This window comes from Radiomyces spectabilis (genome assembly GCF_025331425.1).
Source record: "Radiomyces spectabilis strain NRRL 2753 chromosome Unknown BYT42scaffold_2, whole genome shotgun sequence".
NCBI lineage: Eukaryota > Fungi > Mucoromycota > Mucoromycetes > Mucorales > Radiomycetaceae > Radiomyces > Radiomyces spectabilis.
The window spans coordinates 78,117-92,288 of NW_026251927.1; the positions used below are offsets into that span (position 1 = coordinate 78,117).

At 43.9% G+C, this 14,172-nt stretch overlaps 6 protein-coding genes across 6 annotated transcripts; 3 read left to right on the plus strand and 3 right to left on the minus strand.

Annotated features, from left to right (window-relative positions):
- Positions 1 to 609: 609 nt before the first annotated feature.
- BYT42DRAFT_171536 (uncharacterized protein) lies at positions 610 to 2,630 on the plus strand. Its single transcript, XM_051562370.1, has 4 exons — positions 610 to 695; positions 790 to 1,034; positions 1,139 to 1,796; positions 1,874 to 2,630. The coding sequence occupies exons 2-4, from the start codon at positions 815 to 817 to the stop codon at positions 2,484 to 2,486; spliced, it is 1,491 nt and encodes a 496-aa protein (XP_051426774.1). The 5' UTR covers positions 610 to 695; positions 790 to 814; the 3' UTR covers positions 2,487 to 2,630.
- On the plus strand, positions 2,295 to 3,734 carry BYT42DRAFT_554493 (uncharacterized protein). Its single transcript, XM_051566585.1, has 2 exons — positions 2,295 to 2,761; positions 2,834 to 3,734. The coding sequence occupies exons 1-2, from the start codon at positions 2,468 to 2,470 to the stop codon at positions 3,563 to 3,565; spliced, it is 1,026 nt and encodes a 341-aa protein (XP_051426775.1). The 5' UTR covers positions 2,295 to 2,467; the 3' UTR covers positions 3,566 to 3,734.
- Positions 3,735 to 6,245: 2,511 nt separating this feature from the next.
- Positions 6,246 to 9,685, plus strand: BYT42DRAFT_525964 (uncharacterized protein). Its single transcript, XM_051565341.1, has 3 exons — positions 6,246 to 6,964; positions 7,062 to 9,351; positions 9,424 to 9,685. The coding sequence occupies exons 1-3, from the start codon at positions 6,382 to 6,384 to the stop codon at positions 9,539 to 9,541; spliced, it is 2,991 nt and encodes a 996-aa protein (XP_051426776.1). The 5' UTR covers positions 6,246 to 6,381; the 3' UTR covers positions 9,542 to 9,685.
- Position 9,686: 1 nt separating this feature from the next.
- BYT42DRAFT_554500 (cytochrome c oxidase subunit VIb) lies at positions 9,687 to 10,538 on the minus strand. Its single transcript, XM_051566586.1, has 5 exons — positions 10,438 to 10,538; positions 10,359 to 10,374; positions 10,231 to 10,257; positions 10,022 to 10,133; positions 9,687 to 9,911 (listed from the first exon to the last, which is right to left on the minus strand). Exons 1-5 carry the CDS (start codon positions 10,475 to 10,477, stop codon positions 9,852 to 9,854), a joined length of 255 nt encoding a protein of 84 aa, XP_051426777.1. The 5' UTR covers positions 10,478 to 10,538; the 3' UTR covers positions 9,687 to 9,851.
- A 364-nt stretch (positions 10,539 to 10,902) lies between these two features.
- On the minus strand, positions 10,903 to 11,951 carry BYT42DRAFT_554504 (COPI associated protein-domain-containing protein). The gene is made up of 5 exons (XM_051566587.1): positions 11,808 to 11,951; positions 11,612 to 11,743; positions 11,542 to 11,551; positions 11,411 to 11,465; positions 10,903 to 11,300 (listed from the first exon to the last, which is right to left on the minus strand). The coding sequence occupies exons 1-5, from the start codon at positions 11,899 to 11,901 to the stop codon at positions 11,064 to 11,066; spliced, it is 528 nt and encodes a 175-aa protein (XP_051426778.1). The 5' UTR covers positions 11,902 to 11,951; the 3' UTR covers positions 10,903 to 11,063.
- BYT42DRAFT_554507 (uncharacterized protein) lies at positions 11,952 to 14,039 on the minus strand. The gene is made up of 5 exons (XM_051566588.1): positions 13,559 to 14,039; positions 13,223 to 13,486; positions 12,593 to 13,123; positions 12,116 to 12,522; positions 11,952 to 12,039 (listed from the first exon to the last, which is right to left on the minus strand). The coding sequence occupies exons 1-5, from the start codon at positions 13,737 to 13,739 to the stop codon at positions 12,025 to 12,027; spliced, it is 1,398 nt and encodes a 465-aa protein (XP_051426779.1). The 5' UTR covers positions 13,740 to 14,039; the 3' UTR covers positions 11,952 to 12,024.
- Positions 14,040 to 14,172: the final 133 nt, after the last annotated feature.

Consider the following 14,172-nt stretch of genomic DNA (forward strand, 5'->3'; position numbering starts at 1 on the left):
TTGCTATTAACGATCATAATGGTTGAATAAGTCATCTTACCCTTATTTGCCTATCCAAACCAATCTTTTTCAACTGCCCGCAAGTACTATATACCAAGTCTTCAGAAAATCGATAACTGGCATTAAGGTACAATTTTTACATCGCAGTATCGTCTTAAAGGTCTCTTTGCTTCACGAACTAATATAATCCCTCAAATGCTATGGATTTCAAATTATATCGCAAGTGTATAATTAGCCTGTGAGAAAGTAAAAAATCATGAATATACGGTACAGTATAAGATATGGATTCCGCTAAAACCAAAGAATATTGTTATTGATATTTCAAAGGACAAAACAGAAAAAAATAAATATGCTTCGGCCTTGTTTTACGAAGAATACAGATGATGCTGAGCCAAAGATTCTTCCTAATGTATTTATTAAGGTAATGAGAATCGGTAGTTGGTATACGAAACTGTTAGTGCTATGTGAATGATTGAAAACCCGTGTGATTACAGAAAGAGGAACATGGCATTGAATGTTTTGGTACGCAGGACCTTCCAAATAGAGTAATGACCGAATTGAGCGGGATGGTGTGGAGACATGACGGATGTTCAAAAATCACATTTCGTGCTTTTTTCCCTTTTTATATCTTCAACCTTTTCAAAAAAAAAAAAGTTCCTACACGCACAGCCAAAGAGAGAGAAAGAGAGAGCACGGTAGGGTTCTATTTGAAATGGCATGATAATGAATAGCCTTTTTTTATTTATTTCTGCGTACGAACTCTTTTGTCCGCTGAATACACACGCTTAGACGCCCCAACATCATCTTGCAAATCATGACTTCCTATGACACACGTTCAACCTATTCTTCAGGAGCCCCTCGCCCTTCCGCTTCCACCACGGAATCCAATGATATAAAGAAACTAAAATCCAAATATGGCTCAAGTCTGGCTACTCTCAAAGAACTATTTCATACCTGGTCCGACGAGGATCTACTATTTGCCATTCAAGATGCTGAAGGCGACCTCGAGCTTACCATTGACCGCATTACTGAAGGTACCGCCTAATCTCACTTTTTTTCATTTTAGTTCTTCGCCGACGGTCGTGCAATTATCACTCATGTATATTTTCTCATTGCTTATCATTCATTTCACTGTTAGGTCACGCCAATCAGTGGGATCAAGTCAAAACAAAAAAGTCAAAAAAGGAGACGAACCGCTCCAAAGCAGCGGCAGCAGTCAACACATCTCCCACGTCGTCTTCGTCATCGTCGTATCAACGGGATAAAGTCAATGATCGATCCTACACAACAACAACAAGAAATCCCAGTGACAGAGCCGGCGTAAAGTCGCGCTCTGCGAATTCCAATGTAACAAGCCGTGGCAGTGCTGGTCAGCGCGGCGCACAAGGAACCATCCAATCATTTTCTCACCAACCCACTTCCTGGAAATCAGCAAATCACTCTACGACTCACCCTGCCACCACCACCACTTCCAACAATGACACCTTATCACATGCATCCAAACCATCCTCTAGCAATACGTGGGCCTCCATTGCTTCTATTCCAAAACACGAGACGGAAACCTCCGCTTCTTTCTCTGAACTGAATAATGGAGATGGCTGGGAAACAGGTCACGACCGATGGCCCTCTTATACTTTAGCATCTTCCGAAACTCCCATGCCGCAATCCAAGTCAATGCATGATATTTCCGCCGCTTTCACCTCCCCAACAATGTCATCTTCTCAGTCATTATCTACCATCACCGCTACGCCTGCCACCACCAAGAACGCTGCCAAATCATGGGCCAGTTTACTAAAGTAAGTGGAGGATAGTCGCCCGCTGGTGTATGATAATTGTTTCACAAAGAACTCACTTTGTCGTGCTGTTGTTGTAGGACAAAACCTGCCACCGAACCTCTTCAAATCACTCCGGAATCATCTCAAACCAACAAGCAGACCTCATCCAATCACCAGGAGAATGCACCGGCGCAGGACGCATGGACAGGAGAAGCCCCGGAAGAATCCCAAACTACATCTACCGAGGATGCATGGTCAGCTCCCGTGGATGTGAATGCAGCTTGGAAATCACAGGATACCGTTTCATGGGGGGAAGAAAAGAAGGACGAGTCAACTGATAATGTAGCACCAGCAACTCATGATTCAGAACCGTCCTTCGTTTCTGAAAAAGATCCATTGTCCGCAGGATTGACACAGTCGTTTGCACATGAGGGAGTACCTGCTGTAGTACCCAAAGACAAATCGACAGTGGACGGCGTGAATATCAAGTTCGGTAGCTTATCGCTTGACGAATCAACGAGTGCATCCCAACCGCCATCAAGGTACGCGGTACTTTTAGATAGCCGAAATTGTATGAGTAAATCTGATAACCATTGGTGGTTAGTGCTTCTGCGCTCACTCATCCATCCACTTTGGAAACGTCGGGTCAAGAATCCAGTTCATCTGATCAGCGCGAAGCGATATCTTCCAAGATGGGTGAGGACATTCTAGCTAGTCAAGAGAATGCTTCTGTGAATACGGCAGCAGCAGATGATGCCACGCAACCTCCTGCTCAACAGACATCACAACAAGAACAACAAGCATACCACCAGCAGCAGCAGCAGCATCAACCGGCCCATGATGCAGCCATGGATCCACTATCTTCTGTTTACAATTCGTATGCGTCATATCAACGAATGCACCCCGAATTCAACATGAATCCAATGGCGTTATCATCCAATTACGGTCTCTATGGTTCGGACACTCAGCGGCCACTTGGATCCATGGTACGCGTTTTTTTTTTCCTTTGACTTTATGGGTTGTATTGACAATGTGCTTAATGTAACTTGGATGGATAGGGCTACTATGACTTTAATGCATCTGCTCACTCACTATCTGGCATGCCAATGGGAGGTTATCAAGCAAGAGACAAAGCTGGTCAAGAAAACCCGCTGATTGCCGGTGCCTCGGACCCATCTCAGGCGTTAGCACAGCAACACATGTTTGCCCATCCTTACTATCAGCAGTATTATTACATGGGAAATCAGTACGCAGATATGTATGGGCAGCCATTGTTCAATAAGAACATGTATCCAATGTATGCAGCAGCCCAACAGCAGACAGCGACCAAACCGTCCATGGGATCATCTTATACCACAGGTACATCTCCCTATACAACGCAGGCATTGTACGGGCAAGGAAGTACGACTGCGAATGCCAGTTATGAAGATCTGTTACAGCAGCGTTTGCATGGATTGGATGATTATCAGCGCGGCAATTACAACGGGGGTGTGTCTATGCAAAATCTTTTGAACAGCATGTCCAGCACCCCGCGCACCCCATCTTCGCATCCATCGCTCCCGAAATCCTTGTCGCAACAGCCACCGTCAATGCAAACAAGCAGTGAACAGAGGTTGAACTCATCCGCCAATGATTCATCCTCCTTTGTGGGCTCCATTCCTCAAGCCTATCCAAACTATTTCCAACAGCAAATGTTTTCCTATCAGCAGCAACAACAACAGCAACAGCATTCTCAGCCGCAGCATCCGCAGCAACAGACTTATCGTCATCCGCAATACTGGAACCAATAAAGAAACAATGACCGATATTGAAACATTTTAGAATGAAATGGCAATCAGAGATAAAAATAAAAAAAAGAACCAATGTTGCAGTTGCAGGAAAAAAAAACGTTGCATTGATAGATGAAAAAATATGCATCTTGCCATTGGATAAGAGAGATGATGCGGGAAAAGGTTTGTCTTCCGTTGATTCCGAAAAATGTAAGATGACTCAAAATAAGCTGTGGGAAGTGAGACAACGGAATTTTCTGGATTGTGATTGGCTTAGAACATTTGTCATCCTTTCATGTCCGTTTCCACGCTCTGCATGTTTCACAGCGGGCAGAAGGAAACATCGATGGTCTAGCTGCTACTGCAGGTGGCTAAAAACAAAAAGGAGGACAATCAAAGTGTGAAACGCGATTGGTTTCTTTTAGCGACTTTCTTTGGAAAGGAGAAGCCTGAGAATTTTGGGAGTTTTGTATCACAGGCGAGATCTACTCAAAAAATCATTTATTTGCGCACAATGAAATACTGCACAGATCAATCCACATGCGGTAAGTCGCGCTCCCTCCGGTCATTCATACTCCATAGAAAAATGTCGGCCTCTTGGCCGACCAAAATCGCATGCAAAAGGATCAATTTGGTAAAATTTGGGGGGAGGCGTTTTTTCGCGTGACGGACATATCTGGGTTGAAAATGCTTCTCTGTGTCCTTGTTAAATAAGGCAAAAAAGCTATTACGTAAAATCACCAATGCACACCGTCTGGAAGCTCTGGAAGAAGAGGAGCCCAAATAAACATTGAAAAATTACGCCATAATAGAACTTTTTTTTATTATCCATGCCAACAAACTTTTCAGTGACTCATCAATTCAACGGTAGCTCGTGCAAAGCTTTTTCAATTGATACCAGCGGGGCCAGTGATTTCATTGCCAGCCATCCAGCGGATCAGATCATTCATGGCGACCCCGACGGATACTCGAATAACACGATTTTGAACATTGCATTCGAGAAACAATGTCACTCCCGTTTTTGCTGCAGAACGATGGGACCTTATCGTTGACAAGTGCCACGGAGCGTGTGCAATGGTATTTTTTTTACCGCGTCCAAAGTCAGCAAACGATGGACATGAACGTATGACAATAACGTGTAACGCATGACAACAGCTTGCAGAAGCATGAAAATTTCCTAAATCAAAGAGGGCTTGATAGTACAGATGATCTTCACCAGCGGGATAAGTTTCAACCCCAAATAAAAGATGCAGCATGATCTCCGTGGTGTCTTTGATGTGCATGTGCGATGATTTCTATAGCTGCACCAAGATCTCCATCACGCTAAGTATCGTTTACAATAACCAAGTCATGCATAAAGCTGCACATTATGAAAGCGCTTTCGATGTCTCATAAAGTTTTTCACGTATGAATTTCATCGCTCTAGCGCAAGATCTTCAAACAATTTCATCAACAGATCTACGTCTCGTGCATTGGACCACGAATTATGAAGATGAGGTGGGTGGGATGATATCTCTAAGCATTCATGCAAACTGTCGATACGCAGAGAAAAAGGGGGCAGAGGTCCCCGTCAACAATCGATTATGTGTGAACCAAAAATCAATTCGGATTTCGAGGGGTAAGTGAGTGTCTTGTTTGCCAAGATGCATTTCCAAAATTCTCTGTTCATTGATCTTCCGTGCAATTGAACCATTTTATGGTAAAACTTCCATTGCCATGGCAGGTTTTCTTGTTCATCTTCTGTATGTGCGTCCTGATAATGAGCGAGCATTTTCTGCTTCCTTTTGACGATGAAAAATAAAATAAAAACAAGTCGTTTCTAGAAATTAAAGTTGGGCAATGTTTGATACCTTGCTTTTGAGCTGCAGACTAACTTTTTCTTTTTCTGTAAATACAACAAAAAAGATATAAACATTCCATCACAACCGAACAAAAAAAAGAGCTTTGGCGCAAAGGAGATCTTTTAGTCCATTTGATTCCTTTGCCGTAAAAGCGCGATTCATTTCCATCATTCTCCGTCCAAAGGACAAAGGACAAAGCAAACAAAGATCCCTGATGAATTACTGACTGAGGAAATCACTGGATCAAATCAATTATTTAGTAAATAGATGACACCGTTGCCAAACAACTTTTCGATTTCTGGGTTTAATTGATGATGAACAGGGTAAAGTCTGCAATGTGCGCCGCATGGTACAATCCCAAGGTTTCACAAATGGTTTCTTTTTGGCGAAATCGAGAGTTCACCAAGTTTACAACCAGTTCAGAATATTGTTCTTTCCAGCGGATTGTACGCCGAAGCATCGCTGGCGGCGCATCAAAAAGAAATGACCTTGAAGTCGTTCTCCACTATTTTTCTAGATCAATATCAGTTAATCGGCTAAAGCATAAATACACCAAAGTGGTTGATCATTCGCCCCCTTGTTATTCTTTATATCCTTTACAAACGAGGGATTCTAAAGAATAGTGCTTTGTCATCTGTCATTATATCATTATGTTTGTATGGAGAGGAATGAGAGAAGAGGATAGAAATGCAGCAGGTTTTAGGAATCTAACAATCTAGCCAATCGCGTCCGATTTTATAATTCAAGTTTTTTTTTTTTTTGGATCAGAAAAATGAGACTTTCTTTTACGTTATACAACCAAAAAAAAAAAATATAACCCCCCTCTCTCGTTGGATTTCCGCTAATTTGAGCTCCGGATGAGACAGAATTATATATAAATTCCAACACTTTTTTTTTTCTTTTGCAATCCAAAAAATTGTAAACCCAGTTAAACTTTTTTTTTTTTTTGGTTTATTCCAAGGGGATCTTTTTTTTTGGTATTCCTTTTCCCTTCCGATGGTGCAAAAAGACCCGCCGAACGACCAGCTTCGTCGTGACTGGCATACCCTGGCCATTGATGTGGTGGCCAAGGAATTAAATACCTCATTAACCGACGGTCTTTCCAGCTCGGAAGCAGCTGAACGACAACATAAGTATGGATTCAACGAACTCGCAGCCGACGGTGGAGCGACCTGGTTCAAGATCTTGTTACGTCAATTTGCCGATGCGATGAATTGGATTTTTATCGCTATGGGTGCGGTATCCTACGGTCTGGCCGATTATATCACTGGTTCTCTCTTGATGTTTATTGCCATTCTCAATCTGGGTCTCTCCTTTTCACAAGAATACGCCGCCGAACAAACTTTGGCCGCCCTGCGCAACTTGTCGTCTCCCAATGCCGAAGTTATCCGTGATGGAAAAGAACAACAAATCGCTAGTCGAGAAATCGTTCCTGGCGACCTGCTACTCATCAAAGAAGGCGACTCTATTGCTGCCGACGCCCGCTTATTCTACGTCTCCAACCTCGAAGCTGACGAAGCCCTGCTCACCGGTGAATCGGTTCCTGTTACTAAGCAACTCGTTCAACTGGAATCTCCAGGTAAAGATCTTGCTCAAACAGAGCCCACATAATGGACCTATGAATGCTCACTGATTGACGGAATGACTGACCCGACCTATTTTTTTTATGCCAACAGATGAACCTTTGGGCGATCGTATTAATATGGCGTACAGTTCAACCATTGTCTCCAAAGGCCGTGGCAAAGCGCTTGTGACGGCCACCGGTATGAACACCGAAATTGGCAAGGTGGCCGCCAAACTGAACGAAGCCGGTGACGGCGATACCACTCGTCTTCAGAAGAGTCTCAACCGCATGTACTTTTACCTTCTCGTTGCCGCAGCTCTTTGCGCGATTATTGTTCTGGCCACCGTAAAATTCAGACCCAACTATGACGTGGGCATGTATGCCATCACCGCTGCTTTATCCGTCCTTCCTGCCGGTCTGACCACCGTCATGACCGTCACTCTCGTTTTGGGCGGCAAAGAAATGGCTCAGCAAAAAGCCGTCGTGCGCAAACTGAAATGTCTCGAGACTCTCGGTTCAATTACAAATATTTTTTCAGACAAGACAGGTACCTTGACCATGGCCAAGATGGTCGTCGTGCGTTTCTGGACTCCGGAGAAAGGTTTCTTCTATGTCACTCCCAATGGTTTGGCCCCCGAAGGCGACATTTACCGTACGTCAGAATTATCCGAAAAATCCGTCGATGCAACCAGCGACGAAGTCCTCGAAGTCGTAGAGAAGCATTCTTTATCCCCGGAACTGAACAAACTGGTGGAATGTGCCGCCTTGTGCAACATGTCCAGCATTCATCGACGTGTGACAGATACCAAAGAAGCCATCATCAATGCCTCACCGGATTTGGACGAGAAACCAAAGGAAGACGAAACCGAATCGGATGACTGGATCGCCAGCGGTGCACCGACCGAAGTCGCACTTCAAGTCTTTGCGCACAAATTTGATCTTGGCAAACCTACTTTGGAAGCCATGGGTTGGCACTTGAAGGCTGAATATCAATTCGATTCCACGATCAAGCGAATGTCGACCCTTTGCAGCAACCAAGAGACCGGTGAAACGGTACTTTTCACCAAAGGTGCGGCCGAACGAATCATTCCTCTGTGCAAAACTGTGGGTGCCGAAAAGGGAGAAGACGAAATCATGGACGTCGTTCATCGTCTGGCCGCCAAAGGTTTGCGTGTGATGGCGTTGGCTTACCGACCGTTCCCTGACGACATCAAGATCGACACTGAATCGCGTGAAGACATGGAAACCGAACTGCAATTCCTTGGTTTGACCGGTATTTATGATCCTCCTCGTGCCGAATCCTGTGAAGCCGTCCGCCAAGCGCATCAAGCCGGTATTTCCGTTCACATGCTGACAGGCGATCATGAAATTACCGCGACAGCGATTGCCAAGGAAATCAATATCTTGAACGAGCGAACCATGAGCCCTGAATTGATTCGTAGCTTGGTGATGACCGGTACTCGCTTTGATGCTTTGTCCGACGACGAAATTGACGCTCTGGAACGCTTACCTTTGGTGGTTGCTCGCTGTTCTCCTGAAACCAAAGTGAAAATGATCCAAGCTTCCGAACGACGTGGTAACATTTCCGCCATGACGGGTGACGGTGTCAACGATTCGCCTTCCCTTCGTATTGCCGATGTCGGTATTGCCATGGGCAAAAACGGTAGCGATGTAGCGAAGCAGGCTTCCGATATTATCTTGACAGATGATAATTTTGCCACCATCATTCGAGCCATTGCCGAAGGTCGTCGTATCTATCAGAATATGCAGCGTTTCTTGCTGTACTACTGGATTTGTCTTCTCGGTGTTGCCCTGGTGGTCCTGGTATGTCTGTCTATCCGTGATCCTTCGGGAAAGACGGCCGCTCCTCTGTCTACGCTGCAAATCATTTTCTTGTACATTGCTATTACTCCTCCTGCCGGTGCTTTGAGTGTCCAACCAGCATCCAAGACCGTGATGCAAGAACCGCCTCGTCCTCCTACCGAAAGTATCTTTAACAAGGAAATTTTGCTCGACACTGCCGTCTATGGTCTCGGTATGACCATCATTTCCATTATCGCTTTCTTTGTGCCTCTTTACACCACGGGCAACGGCGTCACTGGCGTGTCTTGCGATTCCCAATACCATGAGAACCCAGCCGGAGCTTGCGATGCCTTCTTCCGAGCTCGTTCCTCGCTCCTTGTTACCGTCACCTTTGCCTGTATGGTAGTCATGATCCACTGTCGCAGCTACCGAGAAGTGGAGTGGGGCTGGCGAGGCCTGAAGGAGACCCTACGATCGCGTACGTTTATGGGTACCTTGATCTTTGATATTGTGTGTCTGGTCATCTTTTTGTACATTCGTGTGGTAGCCATCGACGGTTTCCGAATGATTGGTATTACTTGGGAATGGGGTCTTGACATGTAAGTTGCTTTTCATCTCAATTAGTATTGACTGCCCAGAATACTTACAATTTTTTTTATTTTATTCTATAGTGGTTTGAACATCTTTTACACCGCCTATGGTGAATTCTACAAGTGGATCAAACGAAAAACCATGCGTCCTTTGAACAAGCAGCCCATCCATAAAGAACTGGCCGGCACCCTCGAGTAAAGTTCTAACCATTTTTTGTCTCCTTTGATTATTTAAGTATTTATCCCCTACACTATTTATCACGATTTTTGATATTATCATCACCATTTTTTGTTTTTTGATCCGTTCATCAAAATCATCCCACAAATTGTTAGAATATGATATAATGTTAATTGAAAGAAAATGAAATGAAATTTTCCATCAGTGTTCATAATGTCCATAAATATTACACATTGCAAGTTTTTCTCTTCTCTTGGTTTTTTCTGGTCCGTTTAGTCACAAAAAAAATGCACCTCTACATACAGGAAGAAAAAAAGCTTTGCCCATCGTTTTAAACCTTGAAGTTGGAGGGGTTGGTGCCTTCTTCTCTCTGAGCGTCCCACTTCTCGATCTATTGCAAATCGTACACGTCATTAGTTCGACCCGTTCGTTTTCACTGTGCCTGCCTAAAAAGAAGCGAAGGGAAAAATAGATTATCTAGTTTCCCGGTTGGTGGCTTACCCAGGAGTTGGGGCACAAGCTGTGGTAGGCGCGGTAGAATTGCTTGCAGGGAGCGAAGTCTTCACCACGAGCGTCAATGCACTTGAAGTAATCAACGTAGTTTTGCCAGCAGCTATGAAAAACAAAACCAAAAAAAAAAAAAAGACACCACCCGTGATTAGCTCATTTTTCGACAGACTCGATTTGAATCTCATTCTTCAAAGACGTACTGCTTGGTCTGGTTGGTGTTGGGGAAACTATACAAGAGAAATAAAAATAAACAGAGCATGTTAGTTCATGTGCTTGTTGCCATGCCACTGAGGCGCGTCAAGAAAAAAGCGCCATGACGAGAAATTACCGAGCATCAAAGCCAGCTATTAAAAATAAGGGTGAATAAGGCGGTTCTCATATCGAGAAGAAAAATGTGATGAACGTACCAGTGGCCAACTTGACGTTTTGCTGTTCGACTTCGGACATGACTATTGAAGAATAAAAGAAGGGGGGGAGAAATGTGTAAACAAAAAATGGAGCGGGGATATAAAAGATCCAAAAAAAGTGGCCCCAGGAAAAACAGCTTTCCATGTGCGACGTCATCATCCGAAAGTGGGTTTTTTTTTTTTGGCTTTTTCAGCTTCTTTCTGGAAACACTCGTATTGCCCATTCACCCTTCAACAAGAAAGAACAATTGAAGTATGTCACTTGTAGCCGTAATAATACCTAAAATTCAGCCTATTTATATTATGATATATGATATCGTGTGCACATTAAAAAGTAATCAAAAAAATTTTCGAGGCATTGACTCGAACGTTATTGTTGTCATGTCATTTATCTCCACCGTTTTCGTTATGTGAACACTGAAATAGTTTGCAATAAAAAGAGAAGTGCCAAGTTGCGGCTGGGATATGAACGGCTACGGCCAAGCTCGAGCGAGTTTATTACAAAAATCCGAGGCACATTTTTATTGTACCGTTTCGGTAAAGATGAATTTGTATACTTTGTGATAAAGGCGATTCTGCAGAAAATTAAAAAAATGTACAATGATCGAATATAAAATGATGTCCATTTACACGGCGCCAGCTCCCTGATGGGAAGAGAAACCGGTGTCTGCCGCACTACGTCCATAGCCCACATTATCCTGACCGTAGGAAGGTTGGGTGGTGGTGTTATTGGCCCACGCCGAAGTTCGGCCGCCGTGCATACCGCTCAATGATTCGTCCAAGGCTTCTCGACGCATATTGGATGGTGCTTCAATGGACGGAATAAATTCTAAAATCACAAATGCAATACCGCATAGAACAACCTGCAAATCAATGAAACGTTACAAAACAAAAAGAAAACAAAAAAAAAAAAAAAAAAAAAAAAAACAATCAGCGGACGTCGGATATTGCATTGCATGATATCCCAACTTACAATAACACCAGAGGCAATAGCCAATGCTAAATAATTTAGAATAATGCAGCCGATGCTAGGAAACAAATCAAGAAAACGTTAGAAATTTGCTTTGAGTGTCGCTATTTGCCAACCCTTTTGTCTCGACTTACAAGATGTAGACTAGAGAAAATCGAGAATGTCAGTTCGGTGATTCAATTTCTCAGATGGCAGAACACTTACAGATACCACGGCCCAAGAAAGAGAACATGTACGAAACATATTGCGTTACAATGGGAGGAAGACGGAATTCAAAGACAAACACCATGACACCGAATATGATACAGAATATACCACGAATAAACTGCGGAAATCCTAATAGTTGTAAGGTTCGTGAGCCCGCAACTCCAACATGGAAAACCAAGGCAATGAACATTACCTCCTGTCATGATGGTGGCTACACCACCAATCACCATAAAACAGGCCACCACAATATTGATAATACGAAAAATTAGGCTGTGATTTAGTTGCATAATGGAAAGGTCAAGTTGGATAAAAAGCAAAAAAGAATCACACCACAAGAGGTGTCTATAAAAAAAACTTTATTTCTATTTTACATCATTGTCTTTGGATGCATATTCACCGAGGGCCCTTTCTTAGCGCATAGTCACCTGAGAAAAAAAAAAGTCATTAGACCGTTGCCAAGCTTGGGGGTTTCTGGATTTTTTTTGGCTCAAAATATCTTACCAATTCCTCAGCGGCGGTCGGATGAATGGCAACGCAGTTATCAAAGTCAGCTTTGGTGGCTCCCATGCGCACTGCTACACCGAATCCTTGGAGGATTTCATCGGAACCTCTGCCCAGCAGATGAACACCCACCACCTTTTCTTCGGGTCCCGTCACCACCAGCTTATAAGCCGTAGGCTCTTTGTGCTCGAGCATAGCAAAGTACATATTGGTGAACTTTGAAACATAGGTCTTGACATTTTCAGTTCCGTACTTCTCACGTGCCTGGTCTTCCGTCAAACCAATGGTGCCAGCGGTCGGGTGAGAAAACACAACAGTAGGAATATTCTCATAATCCAATCGGGCTTGGCTGAATTGAGCGCCACCAAATAATCGATCCGACAATCTGCGACCAGCCGCAATGGCCACTGGAAAAAGGACCCCATTAAAAAATCGGGACCCATGAATTGGTCCTACTTTGGCATACTGAAAGCTTACCTGGTGTCAATTCATAGTTACCACAAGCATCGCCCAAAGCATACACTCCCGAAGTAGACGTGTTTTGGAAATGATCCACCACAATGTAACCCTTTTCATCGGTCTTGATCTTGGCAGCTTCCAGGTTCAATCCCTTCACGTTGGGAACACGTCCAGTAGCCCACAACACGCAATCTACTTCGAGCGTTTCAGGCGTGCCGTTGGATTCATATTCAATAGAGATGGGACCGTCCGAAGTCTCACGCTTCAAAGCATTGATCTTGGTGTGGAAGGCAAAGTTGACGCCAGTCGATTGCATCTCTTTCAACAGGGTGTCGCGGATAATAGGGTCAAAATGACGAAGGATGTGCTCTGTACGCGAGAAAATAGTGGTTTCGGTTCCAAGGGTATGGAAGATACCGGCCAGCTCAACGCCAATGTAGCCAGTACCAACCACGGCCACTCTCTTCGGCTGTTGTTCCAAGTCGAAGAATCCGTCCGAATTGATGGCATGTTCTGCGCCGGGAATAGAAGGAGCCACAGGATGGCTGCCTAATCGAATTCCGACCATTCGTCTGTATTAGTCATCCATCCTTTTCCCCTTGATATCTCTTTTTTCTTTTTCTTTTTTTCAAGTTGCATAATTATTACCTGTGGCAATAAGAATGTTCTTAGCTTGCACTTCAATGGCCTCGGTTTCGGATTTCTGAACTCGGACAGTGTTTTCGTTCACAAAGCTTGCCCATCCTTGGAAGTGCTCCACTTTGTCGTTGCCAAGATTTCTTTCGTAAATACCATTCAAGCGCTTCACATAAGCATCACGCTTTTCCTTGATCATATGCCAGTCAAATCGAGGGGTTTCCTGCACAGCATAACCATAGCTCTTGGCATCTCGGAGTGCTTCGGCAACGGAAGCTGTAAAACGAAATCGTCATTAGTCTTACTGGTTCTAAGAATGGGTCCCGAGCTTTTTTTTTTGGACGTTACCAGCATTCCACATGACTTTCTTGGGCACACAACCAACATTAACGCAGGTACCGCCGAGACGATGCTGAGCCTCTACGAGAGCGACCGAGGCTCCGTGAATACCGCTCGCACGACGAGCCGAGGCCAAACCGCCGGAACCACCGCCAATGACCAGATAATCGTATACTTTCTTGGAAGACATGGAAGCTGCAGACCAAGCGGTAGAAGAAAGATGAAATGCGCGTCGGGTGATGTAAGCCAGCTTGGATAACTAATCTATAGAAAAGAAAAGCTAAAGGAACCTTTGCTGTTTGGACGAAATGGTGCCTTTTTTCTGCTCATGATGGGAAATTTGTGACCAGTCAATTGCCCATCTCTGATTGGTCAGATCAAAGTCAAAGGCAAAATCTAGGGGATGATGGATCCACTAAAGACCCACCTCGTCCTGGGATAGTCATCATCATTATTCTTCACACCTTTTTAGCGGATGATTTTGGGAAGGTTTTTTTTTTTTTTTTTTTTTTTTTTTTGACAGAATGTCAATCCTATTGGATCATCAAGCATTTTTCTCCCATAAAACTTCGAGATCAAAAACTCTCCAACGATTTAATCAACGAAGACAGAAGTCGACAAAG

What these genes read in the sequence shown, in the direction of transcription:
- BYT42DRAFT_554507 (XM_051566588.1), bottom strand. Translation starts at nt 13,739, where the DNA reads ATGTCTTCCAAGAAAGTATACGATTATCTGGTCATTGGCGGTGGTTCC. An exon ending in GAACATTCTTATTGCCACAG is followed by an intron (nt 13,124 to 13,222) that starts GTAATAATTATG and finishes GAATTCGATTAG; the next exon opens with GCAGCCATCCTGTGGCTCCT. An exon ending in TAACTATGAATTGACACCAG is followed by an intron (nt 12,523 to 12,592) that starts GTAAGCTTTCAG and finishes TCCTTTTTCCAG; the next exon opens with TGGCCATTGCGGCTGGTCGC.
- BYT42DRAFT_525964 (XM_051565341.1), top strand. Translation starts at nt 6,382, where the DNA reads ATGGTGCAAAAAGACCCGCCGAACGACCAGCTTCGTCGTGACTGGCAT. An exon ending in CGTTCAACTGGAATCTCCAG is followed by an intron (nt 6,965 to 7,061) that starts GTAAAGATCTTG and finishes TTATGCCAACAG; the next exon opens with ATGAACCTTTGGGCGATCGT. An exon ending in TGGGAATGGGGTCTTGACAT is followed by an intron (nt 9,352 to 9,423) that starts GTAAGTTGCTTT and finishes TTTATTCTATAG; the next exon opens with TGGTTTGAACATCTTTTACA.
- BYT42DRAFT_554493 (XM_051566585.1), top strand. Translation starts at nt 2,468, where the DNA reads ATGGGTGAGGACATTCTAGCTAGTCAAGAGAATGCTTCTGTGAATACG. An exon ending in AGCGGCCACTTGGATCCATG is followed by an intron (nt 2,762 to 2,833) that starts GTACGCGTTTTT and finishes TTGGATGGATAG; the next exon opens with GGCTACTATGACTTTAATGC.
- BYT42DRAFT_554504 (XM_051566587.1), bottom strand. Translation starts at nt 11,901, where the DNA reads ATGCAACTAAATCACAGCCTAATTTTTCGTATTATCAATATTGTGGTG. An exon ending in AGCCACCATCATGACAGGAG is followed by an intron (nt 11,744 to 11,807) that starts GTAATGTTCATT and finishes TACAACTATTAG; the next exon opens with GATTTCCGCAGTTTATTCGT. An exon ending in CTATTGCCTCTGGTGTTATT is followed by an intron (nt 11,301 to 11,410) that starts GTAAGTTGGGAT and finishes ATTGATTTGCAG; the next exon opens with GTTGTTCTATGCGGTATTGC.
- BYT42DRAFT_171536 (XM_051562370.1), top strand. Translation starts at nt 815, where the DNA reads ATGACTTCCTATGACACACGTTCAACCTATTCTTCAGGAGCCCCTCGC. An exon ending in CATTGACCGCATTACTGAAG is followed by an intron (nt 1,035 to 1,138) that starts GTACCGCCTAAT and finishes TTTCACTGTTAG; the next exon opens with GTCACGCCAATCAGTGGGAT. An exon ending in TCATGGGCCAGTTTACTAAA is followed by an intron (nt 1,797 to 1,873) that starts GTAAGTGGAGGA and finishes CTGTTGTTGTAG; the next exon opens with GACAAAACCTGCCACCGAAC.
- BYT42DRAFT_554500 (XM_051566586.1), bottom strand. Translation starts at nt 10,477, where the DNA reads ATGTCCGAAGTCGAACAGCAAAACGTCAAGTTGGCCACTG. An exon ending in AACACCAACCAGACCAAGCA is followed by an intron (nt 10,134 to 10,230) that starts GTACGTCTTTGA and finishes TGTTTTTCATAG; the next exon opens with CTGCTGGCAAAACTACGTTG. An exon ending in GCTTGTGCCCCAACTCCTGG is followed by an intron (nt 9,912 to 10,021) that starts GTAAGCCACCAA and finishes GATTTGCAATAG; the next exon opens with ATCGAGAAGTGGGACGCTCA.